At 34.1% G+C, this 17,321-nt stretch overlaps 1 protein-coding gene across 4 annotated transcripts in view; it reads right to left on the bottom strand.

Moving 5' to 3' along the window:
- LOC123718646 (carboxyl-terminal PDZ ligand of neuronal nitric oxide synthase protein) overlaps positions 1 to 17,321 on the bottom strand; it is a 141,454-nt gene that overhangs the window by 12,317 nt on the left and 111,816 nt on the right. For all 4 annotated transcript variants that reach the window (XM_045675335.1, XM_045675333.1, XM_045675334.1 and 1 more), the window contains 3 exons: positions 13,284 to 13,411; positions 3,059 to 3,289; positions 2,461 to 2,595 (listed from right to left, as the gene is read on the bottom strand). In XM_045675335.1, the coding sequence (XP_045531291.1) occupies positions 2,461 to 2,595; positions 3,059 to 3,289; positions 13,284 to 13,411 (494 nt within the window). The remainder of the gene's footprint in view (positions 1 to 2,460; positions 2,596 to 3,058; positions 3,290 to 13,283; positions 13,412 to 17,321) is intronic.

The following is a 17,321-nucleotide window of genomic DNA, read 5'->3' as shown; positions in this document are numbered from 1 at the left end:
CATATCGCGAATATAAATTAATTAATGGTCCTGTAATACAATTAATTCTTCGTAATAATAAAATACCAATAAAGTGTAATAATAAATATTATTATTTTTAATGTTTCTTTTAAGTGCATTTTTAAGTCGGTTCTATTTTTATTAAAGGAAAATATTATTAAATATTTTCAGACTGGACACTGAGTGAAGCCGTCAAGCCGCTGCCCTGCTGCCGAAAGTAGTTAACATAAGCCGGCAAATGCTTTTAAAAGAGATTATAAAGTAGAATACGAGCCTAAGCTGTACATTTTACTCAAGCTTTTTTCGTTTTATGAGCGTGGTGTTTTCCCAAGTCGTCCAGTCGTCGAGGTGGTGGTGGTACACCCCGAGAGTATAGCCAGTCGTAGACACTTTCTTCGACTGTTACCATTGCATTCATTCGTTACATAGCAATAAGCATTTCATTATTTCGCTTACAATCTTATTATTGTACGCGAGTGTTTAATATAGAAGAAAACTAAAATCCTTAATCCACACCGATGATACAGGTTATATATCGTAAATATTGATTTTGTAGATGTTGTCTTAAAACAGTTAATTAATTGGTAATTTAAGAAACTGATTAATGATACGAGTAGGTAAACGCCTCAGTTATGTACGATTTAAGCGTTTTAATAACATATACTATAACCACTTTAAAAGTTAAAGGTTTTTAGAATATTCCGGAACAAATTTAACCAAGGACTATGGTTAAATTTGTTAAGTTTGTGACGAACAAAGTTTTATAAAGTTTTTTAAATCAATTAAAATACGTTTAAAATTATAATTTTTTCACCCACGAAACACTCCATTAATAGTTGATAAGTCATGATTAAGTAAATTTAGGATACAAACTCAATTACTAACAAAGCTAATAATTGTATGGAAGTAAACTAACTTAATCTAACTTCATGCTTTATAAGTAAGACTTAAAAGGGTTTTTTATTTTCTTTATTTATAAGTCATGATTTGAATTAGTTCACCATAGGCCCAATCAAAATAGATAATATATTGAAAAAGTACGCGACTTCGTCAATCGGGCATTAATGTCAATGCTTTGTTGTATATTAGCAAAATCAACATTACCTATTATTATCTCGATTAGAGGGCCCAAGTTGCGTTTCCGGCGAAACAATCAAGCTAATTTTAGTAATGAAGGAATAAAGTGCCTTTCTAAGAGTGGATGCCGGTCAGGCACAGAAGGTTGCTTTTAATAAAGAAATGGATACATAAATAAGTTTTTCTTGTTGCGTTGTGTTAATGGCGACACATCTTTCCCGCTACACGCCAACTGAGGTATATTTTTTCTCGCTTTGTGACATTTCTATTAGTCTCTGAATTTACACGTTAGAGAGTTTAAACTTTTATAACTTGCTTTTATTAAATATGTAATTGATATCAATAGTGATAGATGGAATGATGAGATGGGTTGTCCAAAAATGATACAAAAAAACAATAACATGCAAGATAAAAGTCAAATAAAATTAATCTTATAAAAAAAGAAATACATCCAATCCTTAACTATAATGAATTAAGGGGCTTAAAACTTTTTAAATTGACTATTTCATCTGTAAGTCATGTTAAATTGTCGAAAGTCGAAAAGCTGCCATTTCGAACTTTTAAGTTGCTTCGTTAACCATGCCAATTGCATAGATTCAATTGCTACAAATTGTCTAAAAAAATTAATTTTATATCAAATTTATCGCTCTTCAACTTCATACGAAAGTGTGTTGGCCTAGTGGTTAGTACTTGCCACTTATACCTGAGCTGTTAGCTTCGATCTCCGGCTGTACACTTTCTTTCTATGTGAGTATATAACATTCGCTCGAACGGTGACGGAAACCAGCTTGCCTTAGACCCAGGTCTAAAAAGGTTGCAGATAACTGATTTATTGTATTTTTGTCCATTTTGTCCATTATATTGGATTACTCAACGCTACTGCTCTCTGGCCCAAGGTTTTATTATTCCTTCCTAAGAAAATTTACTGAATAACTTATAGGATTTTAGTGAAAAATCTAAGAACTTTATATTGTCTATATACAGTATACGCTGACCCATAGTTTCGATCTAGTAGTCTAATGCAGTAAACAAGGTTATAAGCCGAAACAAAAGCTCACTAACAGAACAAAAGATCGTAAATTGGATGGAGCAGGCAGTTTTCATAGCAACCCACTGGCACAGGCGGCAATCACGTATCAACTGTGTGGAGTTCCACACAGTTATCAGTTATAACCCTAATTTAATTAGAAATATGAACGCAGTTGTCTGCAGTTAGCGAAAATTAGGAGCTATTGTATTCTGTATAAATTTTTGTTTACACCTTTAGATGACGGTTCTGTTCCGTTCTCGTGATGCTCTGGTCATACGTAGTAAGTAATATTATTATAGTATATTTTAAGTATAGTTTTAAGCCCCTTATTTAATATCAAAGTTTCCACTAACCTGAGGAATAAGCGTAAGTTGTTGAGCGTTGATTGGTCGGTTCGATCCCTTTTCCCGTTCCTGCAAATGAGACACCAGAGCCGCAATGTGTTCTAGAAGTTCCTTATTGTGAACTAGGAGCTGATGTGTACGGGCCTGTAAAGATATTGTAAGTGGTTTAAACATGTATTTAGAAACCGTAGATTCTAGATACGCGACCAGGTCTTTGCGCGGATATTAATACAATATTAAAATCGTAATTGCTACCGCTTTTGGCAGTTGCAGAGTAGGCACTAGCTTCCTACCTCACCTTAAAGCCGCCAAGGATTTAACGACAATGTTGTATTTTCTCTATATTTACAAAAAAAAAAACAGAAGCGTCACAAGTTACAACGTTTTTTAGGTCTGGGCCACAGATTTCTGTATCAGTTTCATGATCATTTATTAATTTCACAGGCAATTTGGTGATCAGCCTCCTGTGCCTGACACACGCCGTTGACTTTTCTACGAACGGGTTCGAACCTACGTGCTTAGGAATGAGAGTCGCACGCTGAAGCCCCTAGGCTAACGCTTCACTATACAAGCTGAACCAAAATATTCGACGCATTTCTTCACATACCTGCGCCTCGCACCGCGCGGCCTGCTCTGCAGCAAGCTGGTCGCGCAAAAGCATAAGTTGCGCGACAGCTGCTCGGGTTTGTTGTGCTTGTTGTTCGAGCCTCTCCTTCAACAATTGCAGCTGATGTTGAGCTGTCAACGGAGTAGCGCCATTTTCTGGCATTGGTGAGATGTCTACTTTGGTTATGCATTCCGGTAGGTCTGGTAGGAGGTTTATGCTTGGAACACCAGGCTGAAAAATAATAATGATTAAAGAAACAAGCGAGAGAGCCAGGTGCTAAGGTTAATAATCTGACATACTGACACTGTTGCGAATCAGTTACTGAAGTTGCTTTAATTTTTATTCGAAACCGTTATGTTTAACCGCCTCCTTAAAAACTGGAGGACGTTATCGACATCCAAAAAATCGTCTTATATGATCTTCATACCCCGTGTATAAATAAATACATTATCGTTTCATAATTCATGCATTTAATTTTCTTGTGAATCAAAAAATAGAAATCAGAAATATTGTTATTAAATAATTTTTAGAGCATTATGGAATCGCTTTGTTCATGGAATTTTGTAAAAAATATAATATATATGTTATATAATGAAATAACATATTGTTTATATTAGGACATATGAAATTGGCGTTTTGTATGGGAGGAACAAAAAGTCGAATATTTTTAAATATAATATATTTAATTAATCAAAGTATGAACCAATGTTTTCTATGTACTTTTGCCATCTCATAGGTAGTTCATTGATCCCTTTACTAAAAAAAACAGTCGGACGGGATTCAATAAAATCTGTGAAGGCGACTTTTTCCCTTGCAAGAAGTTGTCTAAATTTCGAAAAAAATGTAATCTGTTGGAGCAAGCCTTCAATTCGAGTCGTTTCCGCAGCACTAGTGCCACGGCGGAATGCGATACTTTAAGTTTTCCATTTTGTAAAATGAGTGACGCAAACCGAAAAAAACATAAGAAAAAAACAAATGAATGACGGTCATCGAAGAACAAATACATGAGTAAATAGCTGTACAAATTTGAATTTGAAATTCCTAACCAAAGAGGAGGTATTTGAGGTCGAAGTGGCCAGTACGACAAAATGCCAATTTCATATATAAGGACCTAATATTAAATCGACTATTATAACTCGATACAAAAATAGATACAAGAAAACATGCAGAGATCCAGAAAACCTAGAAAAACTCATCAAGACTGGCAGAGTCGAGGGTATCAGACCTCGAGGCCGATGCTCTACCCGCTGGACCGATTATGTAAAGGCCATTACGGGTCTTACCCAGGCGCAGAGGCTTGACGAAGACAGGGGAGAGTGGAGGAAGTTGTGCAGCGCCACCAACACCACTTTCATAAATCTAAAGTGCGACGGAAGAAGAAGATAACAGAAAGAACATATTTAATACGAAGAACAGTCTGAAGACTTCACCATTTTAATTTGTTAAAGTAAAACCAAAACTAACATACAAATAAAAATAGAATTATTGTTACTTCTATCGAGTAATGTTTTCATTACCGTCGACAAAGCCGTGCTAAGAAATGGGTTCAATATTTTTAATAATCTCGTGTATTTTTCACAATAGCATGAATTTTTTAATTGAGTTTACGCTATGGTAAACAAAGACTCATGAGGACGTTGGTTCGGTGCAATAAGACATTTTATAAATAAAGGGTTACTCTTGAAAAGTATTCTATTCGTACCAGTCAGGCACGAAATAGATAAATACGGATGGAATTGTCTTGTAAAAATTCTTCTATTAACTTATAAATGAAATGAAATGGTAAGACGCCATAGTGGCGAAGATAGTAGAAATTCCAGCGTTCAGTCCCGGCTTTGAACAGGAATTTTACTCTATTAAGTATATGTATATGACATGTGTGTATTTTTGGACATGATGTCTTCTATAAAACTGTAGTTTGCTTTTTTATCAATAACTACCGCAGCATACGCGGTATAGGGATTTTTATTGGTATTTTTCGAAAGTTGAGTTGCTTTTCGAAGTTTTCATACGTAAGTATTTTTAATATTCTATAGCCTAAGTTGATAAGGGATATTGCAGAAAATAAATTCATGAATTTTTCAAATCGGTTCTTTATAATATATGTGTAGATATCGTTCTTTCTTTGTAAATCTTATTGTTAACATCGCATTCATGTATTAAAGTTAAAATTGACTTGAAGCCTTTCGCAAAAGATACAGTCTTTTGGATGCGTTAATATTTTCAGTTAATTTTTCACGTTGTCCTACACTCAACCCGATTTCGGATCTCAACAAAATATCATTTTCACCACTTACTTTAAGACCAACGTAGTGTTATAAGTTGGTATTTAAAGCATACATAAGGATTCCGTAATATTTTTTAGTAAACAAGTATAGCTCGTTCTTTGCACAGTATTGCCGCTGAAGCATAATCCTTTAATTTAAAAATACCAGAGTATTCACTATTTACATAAAGCGAGTCGTTTCGTTTCTTCTAGCGAGCTCACTGTTTGCTGAACATAATTAAGGTTTATACTTTTAAAAGGTTTCAATCAGAAATATCGCATTTTCACATAGTTTTAGTTTAGATACATCACCGATTGACAAAGTAATGCTGAACCGAAGCGTGCCACGGGAAACAATAATACTTATATATTTTTCATGTCGCTACGAATTTAACGGGCTAGGGAATTGGATAGATAATACATTTTCATCTGCTTATTTAAAATTTGTAGGTAATTTAAATATACGGACATATAAAGTCTCACAAGACTGTATTGCTCTTGATTAACAATCATTTACAAAGCCACATTATTCCCGTGTAACGAATTCTCTGTAATACAAAATAATTTATTAAAATTCTTCACAACGTTAGTCTCAAAGTAACTGAAGTCGACATACCTCATACATATTTACTCAAATAGATAATTCAAAGTCAAATCCACCCATATTTTCATGAGACATAAGGTGGCAAAAGAGACTTAGTAAAGAGCATATTTCGCTGCCTAATTGTTTTCTCAGTTACCAGCACTAGATCTTTATCCACCAACAATACTGTAAGTAAATTATTCACATATTTAAAAGGTAGTAAATGCTTAATTTATTGGAATGGACAGATTTAATGAGGTACGCGAGCATCAAGGTAGTATAAAGCTGGCGGCGTTCTAAGTTTAAGTGTGCGTTTCAATTAGTTATATATTAAACAAGGCTTAGTATTTATATTAGATCTAGGTACATTCACGATTTTCGTACATATTTTGAGATCGTACATTTTCTACAGTACAGTCTTCAAATGAAATCTTGTAATTGCCCGATTTTAGAACAATACCGGATTTAGAATTGTATAAACGTTGGCTATCTTTGTTTTCAACTTCATCTCCCATTCTCCTGTTTTGAGAATGTCAAAAAAGAGCCCTAGAGTGGGCGCAAAATAATTGATGCACTGGTGCTGTAGTGAAAGAAGTAACCAATCAATCTTGGTACGAGACTGAATGAAATGCTATAGCGCAGTTGTAATTCTAATGAAATAAAATCTGTAGTCATATCATGCGTCCCGAACCATATAACCTGGAAAAGCCGGTTGTCGTCAGCAAGGTGGACAGAAAAAGGCCACGGGGCCGATCACCACCCCGACCAAATCACAATTCTCATGGATCTCCCCTTAACAGCTGTGCTATAGACCGAACAAATTGGAGAGATATCACTAGCAGCGCAGCAGTTTTAGCGACGCGACCTTCAGCAATGAAGAAAACGTGAAGTGAGAACAAGACCAGAAACTATCCAGAGATTTCATATAAAACTGTGAAAATCTTTATTTATGATTGTTCCTAATCTGAATACGTCATATTCATTTGCATCAGAATATTTTAAATGCACAAAGGATTTTACTGCTTTGAAAACATACTAATTTGCAGAGATACACGTACAACAACAATTCTTTACCGTTTTATGCATAGAAATATCACATTTTCAGTCATAATTTTTATTTATTTGGGCACCGACTTCTGTGACTGATGATTTTCATTAAAATAACCGACATTACGTTTATAATTATTTAGAAACATTTTATTCAATAAAGACATCAGAGCAGATGGCCTAGTATAGTAAGCATGCGACTCCCAACCCTGAGGTCGAAACTTGGAATCTATGGTCAAATGGATTTATCTTTGTGTGCTTACATGCTCCTGCGGTAAAGGCTAATGAAAATGCAATAAAATTGTGTTGTGAAAAAATTATCCACAAAAAATCTGTCATCGCGTGCGCTGTGGAGACTATTGAACAAAAAAATTGTACAATATTATAGAACATATCAATATCTACAAAAAATAAATATTTTACCCTTGGGAAATTGTATGTTGGCCATACAATTTCCAAATGTATTCTGAGTCGAAAGTCCAAAACATAATATTATTTTGTTTTGTATACATAAGTCTAGCATAGTTCTAATACACTAAAGTTCTACAAATAATACTCTTCTCTAATATTATAGAAGAAAGATTTGCATTTTGATTGCTTTTTATTTTTAACAATTATAATAATTAAGCTAAAAATTCCTGGGCTGATAAAAAAAATCATTAAATACAAGAATTCTTCCATACTGTAGAGTATTTTTAAAATTATTATGACATTTACGAAAATATGTATAGTCCGACTTAGAAGGCTTTCCACTACATCTACGCGAGTAAAAACCGAGGTGCATAGCTAGTTATAGATAAAAATGATCGGGCAGGGCGGGACAGAAACGGGCGAATTCTGCGGCCAAGATCTAAATAGTTGTAGCGCCACTAAATTATTCTTTATTAGATATAACATTTTACTAACTAATTAGAGTTTCGGGAAAACGACCAAATATGCAATGCTTTTACTTTACCCAATATAAGATTGAAACTAAAAACAGCAGCCTCTATAACTTACATAGTTGTTGTCGGATCGTTTGACGATTCAACATTGAATTCGGGATCGCAATTATTATTGGAACATTCATGGTACCCGCACAGTTGTTCGGCGTGTACTCAATATGATACCGTTGTTAATTCATCATTTAAGATATAAATATCATATAATACAAAGAGATCCACTGAAAGATTTAAATAAACAACCCATCAACTCATGAACTGTTTTCCATCGTACATTTAGCGTAATTCAGAATTGTTTTATAATTCTTTGAATTGCCAGAATTTTGTACAGGTATAAATATATATTGTATTCGTAGACGAACTATAAATACGTTTCAATTGATCCGTCCACTCACTTTGGACTCCAACATCCCCGTAAATCATCTCACTGTAATTAATTAATGAACTCGTGTACTCCTTTATAGTCCGTTCCCAAGCATTTCTTGCCTAACCTTGAAATTGGGTTTAAAGACCTAATCGTGTTATACATATGATAGGTATATACGTAAGTCTATTTTTTTATTAACACATGTAGTCCTAATATAAAAATGCTTTAAATGCATAGTTTATTTTTCCATGCTAGATTTGGGCTTTCTAGTAGGCCAGCAATAAATAATTTTATTATGTAAAATAATACGAATATCACAACTGAGAATAGAATTGTAATAACGATCTCCCACGTCGAATTCGAGAAGTGTAATAATAAATCACACATATAATATTTGAAGTTGGCTCTCCCGATTTTGACGTATGCGTATGAGTGTCTTAATCAGAATGTACTTTAGATTCGAGGTTAAAATTATTTTATACTATAATCAAATTGCGATGAAGAATTTCTATGATAATATTAATAATTTTTTCCTATTTTAAAAGATTTTTTCAGTTCGAAACTTATTGTAAAATGAGGTACATAATGTCTTTAGGAGTTAGATTATGTACGATTCTTATTTAAAGTCCCGTATATTATATAAATATTTACAATTATACATAAAAACGGTAAAGAATTATAAATTACGAGGGATTTTAGATATTGGACGAGGAGTGTGCCAGGGACAGCCTCCGCTCCAAAACTGTTTTCGGCGGTTCTGGATGTTTCCTATTCGGGAAGCTAAATTGGGATACTAATAGACTCACTTGAAGTTTGCAGACGACCTGATTTTATTGGCCTATATCTCCGATGCAACAATAATAGAAATTTACACAATAATAGGAAAATCTAGAAAGAGATTTTGGGTGCTTAGAGAAGTTGGAAATTAAAACGAGCAAGATTAATAGGAAACTTCTTAATACTACCTGAACTAAAGTATAGTTTCAAAAATTGGGCGCCGACTAAAGCGCAGCGTACAAAGCTACAGATGTATCAATGATCGATAAAGGTATGTATGATAGGGATGAGAATAGAATGATAATAGTTAAGAAAATAAAGTAGATGTCACAATGAAATTAAATAAACTTAAGTCAAGTGAAGTGGGCGTGGTACAGAAAAGTGGAGCAATAAATTATTAACCTGATGCCCAATGCAAAGGACAATTAAGAAGTTAAATAGATCATATTAAGCAACAGCATGGAATGTGTAGAGTGGCACAGTGCTGAAGTGGCGTGATTTACCACAAAAAGCACACATACACCTAGGAATGAATGAGATGATGGAAATATAACAATTAAATATAAGATATAAAATACATTTATTATTGTAATTATGCCAACCGTATAAGGTAATGTACATTTATTGTCCCTTAATTTCATTGATCTGTAATTAGTATTTAGTCGATCTTTCTTGTAGAATTGGGATAAAAGACAGTCAGACGGCCGAGGTATATGCGGAATGAAATCATCATTTTCAACAAAAAAAAAGGCTTAATTATGTAAGTATTACTTATTCCACGTCATGAAATTTAAATAAGTAGACATTCCTACTCTTCGGCAAAGAATACCGAGGATGTAGGCCGAGAGAAAAAGCCGTCGTTAAAACTCTCGGTATTCTTTTAAAATAGAAAACACTTGACTACTGCTTGAGGTCCTATCAACTATATATAAATTATATCAACTATAGTCCATAAGACTATTTGCATATTAAAACTTGAATTCACTATATGATTTAATAAAAAATAAGCGTGGGCTTATTTAACAATTCTCAGTAATACTAATACATTTTCTGCATAAAACGTATTATTGAGAAACTTCGATTTAATCTGATCATGAAAATATTAATATCCAATACTGAGAAATCATTATAAATTATATATTAAAATGAATTTACGTAACTTATCGTACATTTACAGAATAGGTAATATTTAAATACTTAACCTCAACTATGGACTGCGACGCCGGGAAGAGGAAGTGATGTCAGCCTATAAGGATACAATTACTTTTTCTTCCTTTAGGCTCTAAGTCGAATGGGTTAAGAAATTCATCAATTGGCAGTTTTACATATACATTAAAAAGCGCCCTGTCGTATCAGGCAACTTGATAATGCGGACTTAATGCGGATTCGCCAGGTCGAACACTTGAATAGGAACTATGGAAGCTTTTAATAAAAATAAGGTCTAATGGCACCATTTTAAAATCTTCAAATTGTCAGAAAGAGACGAAAATGTTGTTGTGTATATGTCACCGGAATACAACAAGATCGGCAAGTGTATAAAACTATCGTAGTATTCTAAACGAGAGAAAAATTGTATTATTTTACGCCAACATTTTCGCAAATTGATAAAGTTACCGAGCTCACGCGTAAAATTATAAGTAAGCGACAACGGCCCGTGCATTGATGGTTGATTGAACAAGTCACTAAATTTCCTAGGATATTTATAAAGTTGCCGATCATGTTATATACCGGTGATATATATAAGTCTAAGAGGTGTGTAATCAGAAAATAATATTCAATAAATTTGTCATTGTATTGTACATCTTTTATGTCATAACTTAAGATTTCATTCCTTTATTTGTCTATTTTCTTAAATAAACAAGTATCAAGATAGATTCTCACCGACTCACAACTTTAAAATTAAACAAAAACATATTTTGGCCTTGGAACAATTCAGCTAAAGAGACATTACACGTCCCGAGAGTCCAATGTATGGTTACGAAAAGTACAACACCGAACAGAATATAGAAATAATGCAAGAAGTTGTTAACATAAATAAACAAGATACTCAAGACTTCCCACGCCTATATAGTCGGGGAATAAGCTGTAGGCTCCATGTACTTATAAACAACAAAACTGATGTGAACAAAATTAATTTATACTTTTGACTTCTTTAGAACTTGGCTTAGATCAAATAATGAAATGTAATAGCAATTCAATAGAAGTTTAAATTACACTCAGAAACCCTTGAAGCTAAATTAATTTTGTATTAATAAAATGAAAATATTCCTTTTCTGTTTTGTGTTATTGTCTTTGATATTGCTTTTATTACCTCGCTTCATTAATATTTTCTTTTGTCAAAAGGGAACAAAATTGAAAACTGCAAGACATGCCAAGACGTTGATTCTTGAACATTTAACAATGGTGATTAATAAACGCTTTATAAATGCTCTAATTTCAAAAAGTTATTTGGAATGTATCTCATACATTGTAAAGTGATACTTTGGTACGTTTTTGAACAAGAATATCTTTATTAATCAATTTTGATAACCTTCTTTCGCCTCAGTCCTCCTTACATTTTTATTATACTTAGGCTACTAAAGCTGTTCTTGTGCTGGATTCGTACATCTAGATGGGAAGTTCGCTAAGACTAAGTCTTATTATTATAGTAAATTATTATATAGAATCCACGGGCTTGTCGTAATAACGGGCCCGTAAAAATGGATTCTAGATGCAACAAGAAAAAGCCTAAATTTACTGTTGTTTCGTTATAAGTGCCTCCTGGCAACAGTTATCTTAATCAATTAGTTAAAGTATTTTGGTACAATGGGAGCAAGTCTTATAAAATTAAAATAAATCAATCAATGGCGCTACAACATTTTTAGGTCTGGGCCTCGGATTTCTGTATCGGTTTCATGATCATTTGTAAATGAATAGGCAAGTAGGTGATCAGCCTTCTGTGCCTGACGCACGCCGTCGACTTTTTGGGTGTAAGGCAAGCCGGTTTCCTCACGATGCTTTCCTTCACCGTTCGAGCTAATGTTAAATGCGCACATAGAAATAAAATCCATTGGTGCACAGCCGGGGATCGAACCTACGACCTCAGGGATGAGCGACGCATGCTAAAGCCACTAGGCCAACACCACTCATCAACACTGAGCAAGACTATAGCCTACATAATACGTTGGATCTTCTTATCCCTGACAAATTTGACAGCATATAAAATTGCATCAGTATGAATGTAGTTAATCAAGCGATAATGGCCGAAGCAGTATAATCAGAAAGTCCAAGATCCGGAAGGTTAGAATCCACTGTTGATTATAATTGATTAACAGCGTCAATTGATATCGTTTCAATAACCACAATTGAGTAATATAGAACCTTAGCACGAAACTATACATACATGTATGTTATGTCATGTTACGTAGCGTATAATTAAAACAAGTGATGAAGTATCTTATATATTATATTTTCTCTATATATTTAAATATAAAAAGAAAATTTATGCATAATAATAAATCATTACGATTAGGTAATCGAACTCGATTAAAATTTTTGTTTTTATATACACAAACACGTGAAAGAAAACATTGTCAGTAATCTCTTGACCCCAGAAACTTGATGCGCTTAAGAAGAATGTTAAACACGTTTGTGTTTAAAAAATATTTAACTATGAAGTGCACCGATTCCAAAATGCTCTAAACGGTAGAAGTTTGAAGATTCACAAAATTGGAGTTGAACCCGGTTCAGTTTTTGAAGTTACTTAAACCGTGTTTAAAATTTTGCAACTGGGTTGGAATTTTCAGGAAATCTAAACGATAAAATGTATATCCTTTTAAAACCATTGTTGTCGCAAAAAATAGATTCCTGGCATTGTTTGTATTCAATCTAGTCAGTTATTTGAGTTTTTGATTTATAACTTTTCCAGTGGCTTAGTTGTATTTTTGCCAATATTCTTACCTGACTAGTGTATTCCACTAGTAGGAAGTACCCGAAATACAACATATTAAATTTCACCGAACGAAATAATTATGAGTATGGAAAATTACAAATTTCTACGCTTAACTCAACACAATGATTGATTCATATAAAGCACACATATATGAACGTCACAATATAATTGTTGTTGGAAATTTTTTAATATCTATCGGCATATTTATAAGCTTTATTCTGACTTCAAGAGCTTTGACGCTCGGGAAGCGTAGGTCCAAAAATAGTATATGAAGTTTTTTTAAATTAAAATCTTTGACTTTAAGGGTTCTTACCTGGGCTCGCTTGCTATCCTTCTTTGGTAGTGGGAGATCCAATGTTGTAGGCCGAGTAATTTCTCCGGGATCATCGACTTCCTTCGACGTAGATGGCACAGATTGAGAGGCATACTCTGAGGCCGGAGCTGAAAAAGTTTGTCTTTAGATGTACGTTTACGTAATAAAAATAACTTTTGGAATTCAATAGAATCGTTCGCTTTGTCGATAGTTGAAATTAACAATATACGAATGCTGCTATTAGTTAAAGTTTCATCGGACGTCGAGGCAGAATAAGATATTCCATCCGTATCACGTTGTCCCGCATTATCTGAGCGCTTTTTACCGCGCACCACCGCTTTGTGGAACCCGCTGCCTATCGAAGTATTTCCGAACCCATTCGACTTAGGACCCTTCAAGAAAAGAGTCTACGAATTCTTTTAAGGCTGACAACGCTCTTGCGAGCTCTCTGGTAATAGTCAAAGTCAAATCGGCATCACTTAAGTTAAGGGGAGCTGCCCTGACAGCCCGTTTGTCCTCTGTTATATAAAACAAAATATATACAAGTAGTAACTAGTTGTTGCATATTTATTTCTAGACAAATAAAATTATTAAACTGCAAATGTCTGTGCTTAACAAATTGTTGTATGTTATTTTGACTTTAATGTAAGTTTTGCGGTCGCGTAACCAAATTATAACGGAAATTTGCATTTTCAACGTGCAATCAATCATCGTCAAGTTTTGATGACACATAAATTGGTTTTAATATTGTTAAGTACAACACAACGCGTTATGTAATGATTAAGTTTTGAAATTTTAATATGAAATGCCGTCAGAACATAACTGTAATATTTGTTTTGTCACTGCAAATATTATTACTGGCGTCCTGTCCCGACTTCGCACGGCTGGACATACAAATATGTTGGAAATATATATACATCCTGTTACTCACAAATAAGGTAGCTTTCTAAAGGTAAAAGAAATTGGTTCAGTGCTTAAGTTTAATGAATTAAATACACTATCTGGTCAACGTCAGGTTTTAAGAAGGCCTTGATAAAAATATAAACGATTGTAAAACAAATGGTGACTTTCACCATTATAATACTCGAAACAGAACAAATCTAAGCGAACGACCAGCCAGCCTCCAGAACATAAACCACTCCTTATATGGAAATTGTATTCGTTTTTACAACAAACTCCCAAGAAAAATTAGAGAATTGCCGCTGAATACAGTCAAAACTCTCGTTAAACGTAAATGAATCAATAATTTGACGTTTATTTTGGAGTGATTTGCTTTCAAATTTAATATAGCTAATAAACAATTTGTAGAACTCAATTCTTGGCGATTAAAAGAGTGGCGAAGAGTTTCTTGCTAGCTCTTCTTGCCCGCTCTTCGCCCTTGACTTGCGTACTGGTAGTAAATGTAAATTTAGAATCAATTTAAGATCTTTTCTGTTGACGTTTATAAGTGTACTGTTACCTACATGAATAAAGTTATTTTGAGTTTATTCGTTACAAATACAATACAAATATAATGTTTATTAGATCCGTATAGTTTAATCATTTACATTGTTTTCCATTTAATCTTTATTTTACGCCTTTAAGTGTTCTTTCTAATATCTTAGTATACAATCATAATTATAGTTTCAAATAAAAAAGAACAAAGATATTTAATAATTTGCGTTCCTTTTCAAATATACCTAAAATCCTTTCCCAAACTATAAAATATCATAATATAACATTATTTCATACAGAATATGGCTGCAATGTTGTATTATATGCTACCGTAACATTGTAACCACCATACATAGGTCTTGGCTTCGTATATCTATGTCCGTTTTGTGGTAATTTTTTCTCAATAGGCAAGTATGTTATTTGCACTCGTGTAGAAATGTAAGTTCCATCATGAGGAAGGAAAACGAAGGGTGTACGGGGTGTGTGTTGCCCATTAAAATAAATCATGATCACGAATCAGACACAGAAATCTGAGCCCAGGCCTATGATCCTGTAGCGCTACTGTTTTTTATCTTACGGAACTGTAATTTTACAATTCTAAGGTTTACCTTTGATATTGTTTGAAACATGAGCATTTCTTTACAGTTTAACCATTTTAATATTACTGTTATGTATATAAGATACAAACTCCCACACATTTCACATTCCCACACTCATCTCAACAAGCAAATTGTTCGTCCTTCAAAAAAAAAAGCGTATTAATTCTTTAAAGGCACACACAAAGCCCGCAACGCACTTGCGGGCTTTGTGACAATGTGAGTATGCCCATGGATACTCACATTGCCACAAAGCCCGCAGGGTTAGGTTAGGTTAGGTTAGGTTAGGGTAGGCCGGTATCACTCTCTCCTTCTGTGAGCATGTAATGCTGCAGAAGGAGGCTGCTGAGCGATTGAGGGAGAGGTCTGGGGATGACCGTAGACTGATCGGTGGTTCAAGGCTGGGGTCTCGACCTCGAGTGGCCCGGAATCGCAGGTCCTGAATGACCTCTGTGTGTCGGATTTAAGCCCGGGTCCCTTGGGTAGAATGCCTGGCGAACCCCGAGGGCCCATCTTAAGGGCGTGTGAAGGGTTGAGGTGTTTTTAGTGGGTCGGGTCTCGCTACCCCTCTGAATAGCAGAGGGATTTGAGTGTAGACCCAGCCCCACAGTCCCCGCGTCAAGCTCGATATCCTTGGCGCGAGCCTGCGCAAGCGCATTTTCACCTCATACCAAAAAAAAAAAAAAAAAGGCCGGTATCACTCAACATCAGGTAAATTTCCTGTCCGTTTGCCCACCGTTATATGCAAAAATATTAGTACATTGCCTTCATTGTATGTAGTTAATATAGTGTAATCCGGTTTGGCTATATTTTTAATTTAAAAGTAGCACTAAAATGTAAAAAAAATAGAGAATATCAAGTAAACCGAATTCGTGCGTTTGATTGGACAGACGATCAAATGAAACGCGTTGTCGATTTGGACTTTTAAAACCGAGGATATAATGTATATGTCAAGGGAAGTAACTGCAACGTACTTGTCTTTCGGGACACGTTCCGATGCATTTTGCTTTTACAGATACGCCTTCGGAATATATGTTCACGTTTTGTATTGCCTTTTAACGTCATTCGTTTGGAAATAAAACGCGAGAATATTTTTCTCAATAAATCTCGTCGCATTCTACATTGTTAACAATTGTGTATTTGAATTATTTATGCTTCAAAGAAATTAAAATACAAAAATAGAAATTTTTACGACACTTTCAATAATTTCATGAAATTATTCATTCTAGGATTCCGAAATACCCTTCAAACATCTGAGAACTTAAATGAAGGTTATCGTAGGCGTTCAAATATTTATAAACCTTTTATTATCGGCAATTATATCCACCATATTTTATAACGCAAACCAGTTTTTCGCTTCAATCGTTCGACGCTCGACCCTTTGAACAATGAATTTCCTCCTTTTGCACAAATAGGTCCCCTTTAAATCATTAGCTCGTGAATGGGACAATTTAGTTTTACATTTGTGTTTAGATAATACTATATGTATTGGAAAAAATACTAAATTTATAATATCTAATAGTAATGTTATCTCACAATTGAATTCTGAGCTATGACCATTGCTATGAAGCACTGGGAACTTCGTGAATTAATTTTGGTGGCGGTTATTGTATGCATATTTTCAAATAAAACACTTTGTTTGAAGCTGGATGACAAGTGACTTTAATGGTTCAAAATATGAGCTTATAACTAACATAAAATTAGGGGTTGCGACGCTAACAAAAAACTAACTTGACTTATTGAAGAGTTTGTGAATCTAAGTGACACGAGAATGTTAAATTACAACTTATGAGTGTGGTAAAAACTAAAGGGCTCATATTGGCTTCAAGTGTGCGTTGATTGTTTACATTTTGTTTACGATTTTAAATATTAACCAATATATATATATATATAAGTTGCTTTATATATATATATATATAAAGAAACTTAACTAATATTAGGTTGTATTACTCGTGTTATGTATTGTTTTAAATATATTGTCTCTTCACTGAGAGATCATGGAGCTGAC

The sequence above is a fragment of the Pieris brassicae genome, chromosome Z, assembly GCF_905147105.1.
Source record: "Pieris brassicae chromosome Z, ilPieBrab1.1, whole genome shotgun sequence".
In the NCBI taxonomy this organism is placed as follows: domain Eukaryota; kingdom Metazoa; phylum Arthropoda; class Insecta; order Lepidoptera; family Pieridae; genus Pieris; species Pieris brassicae.
This window is presented reverse-complemented; position numbering and strand designations above follow the sequence as displayed.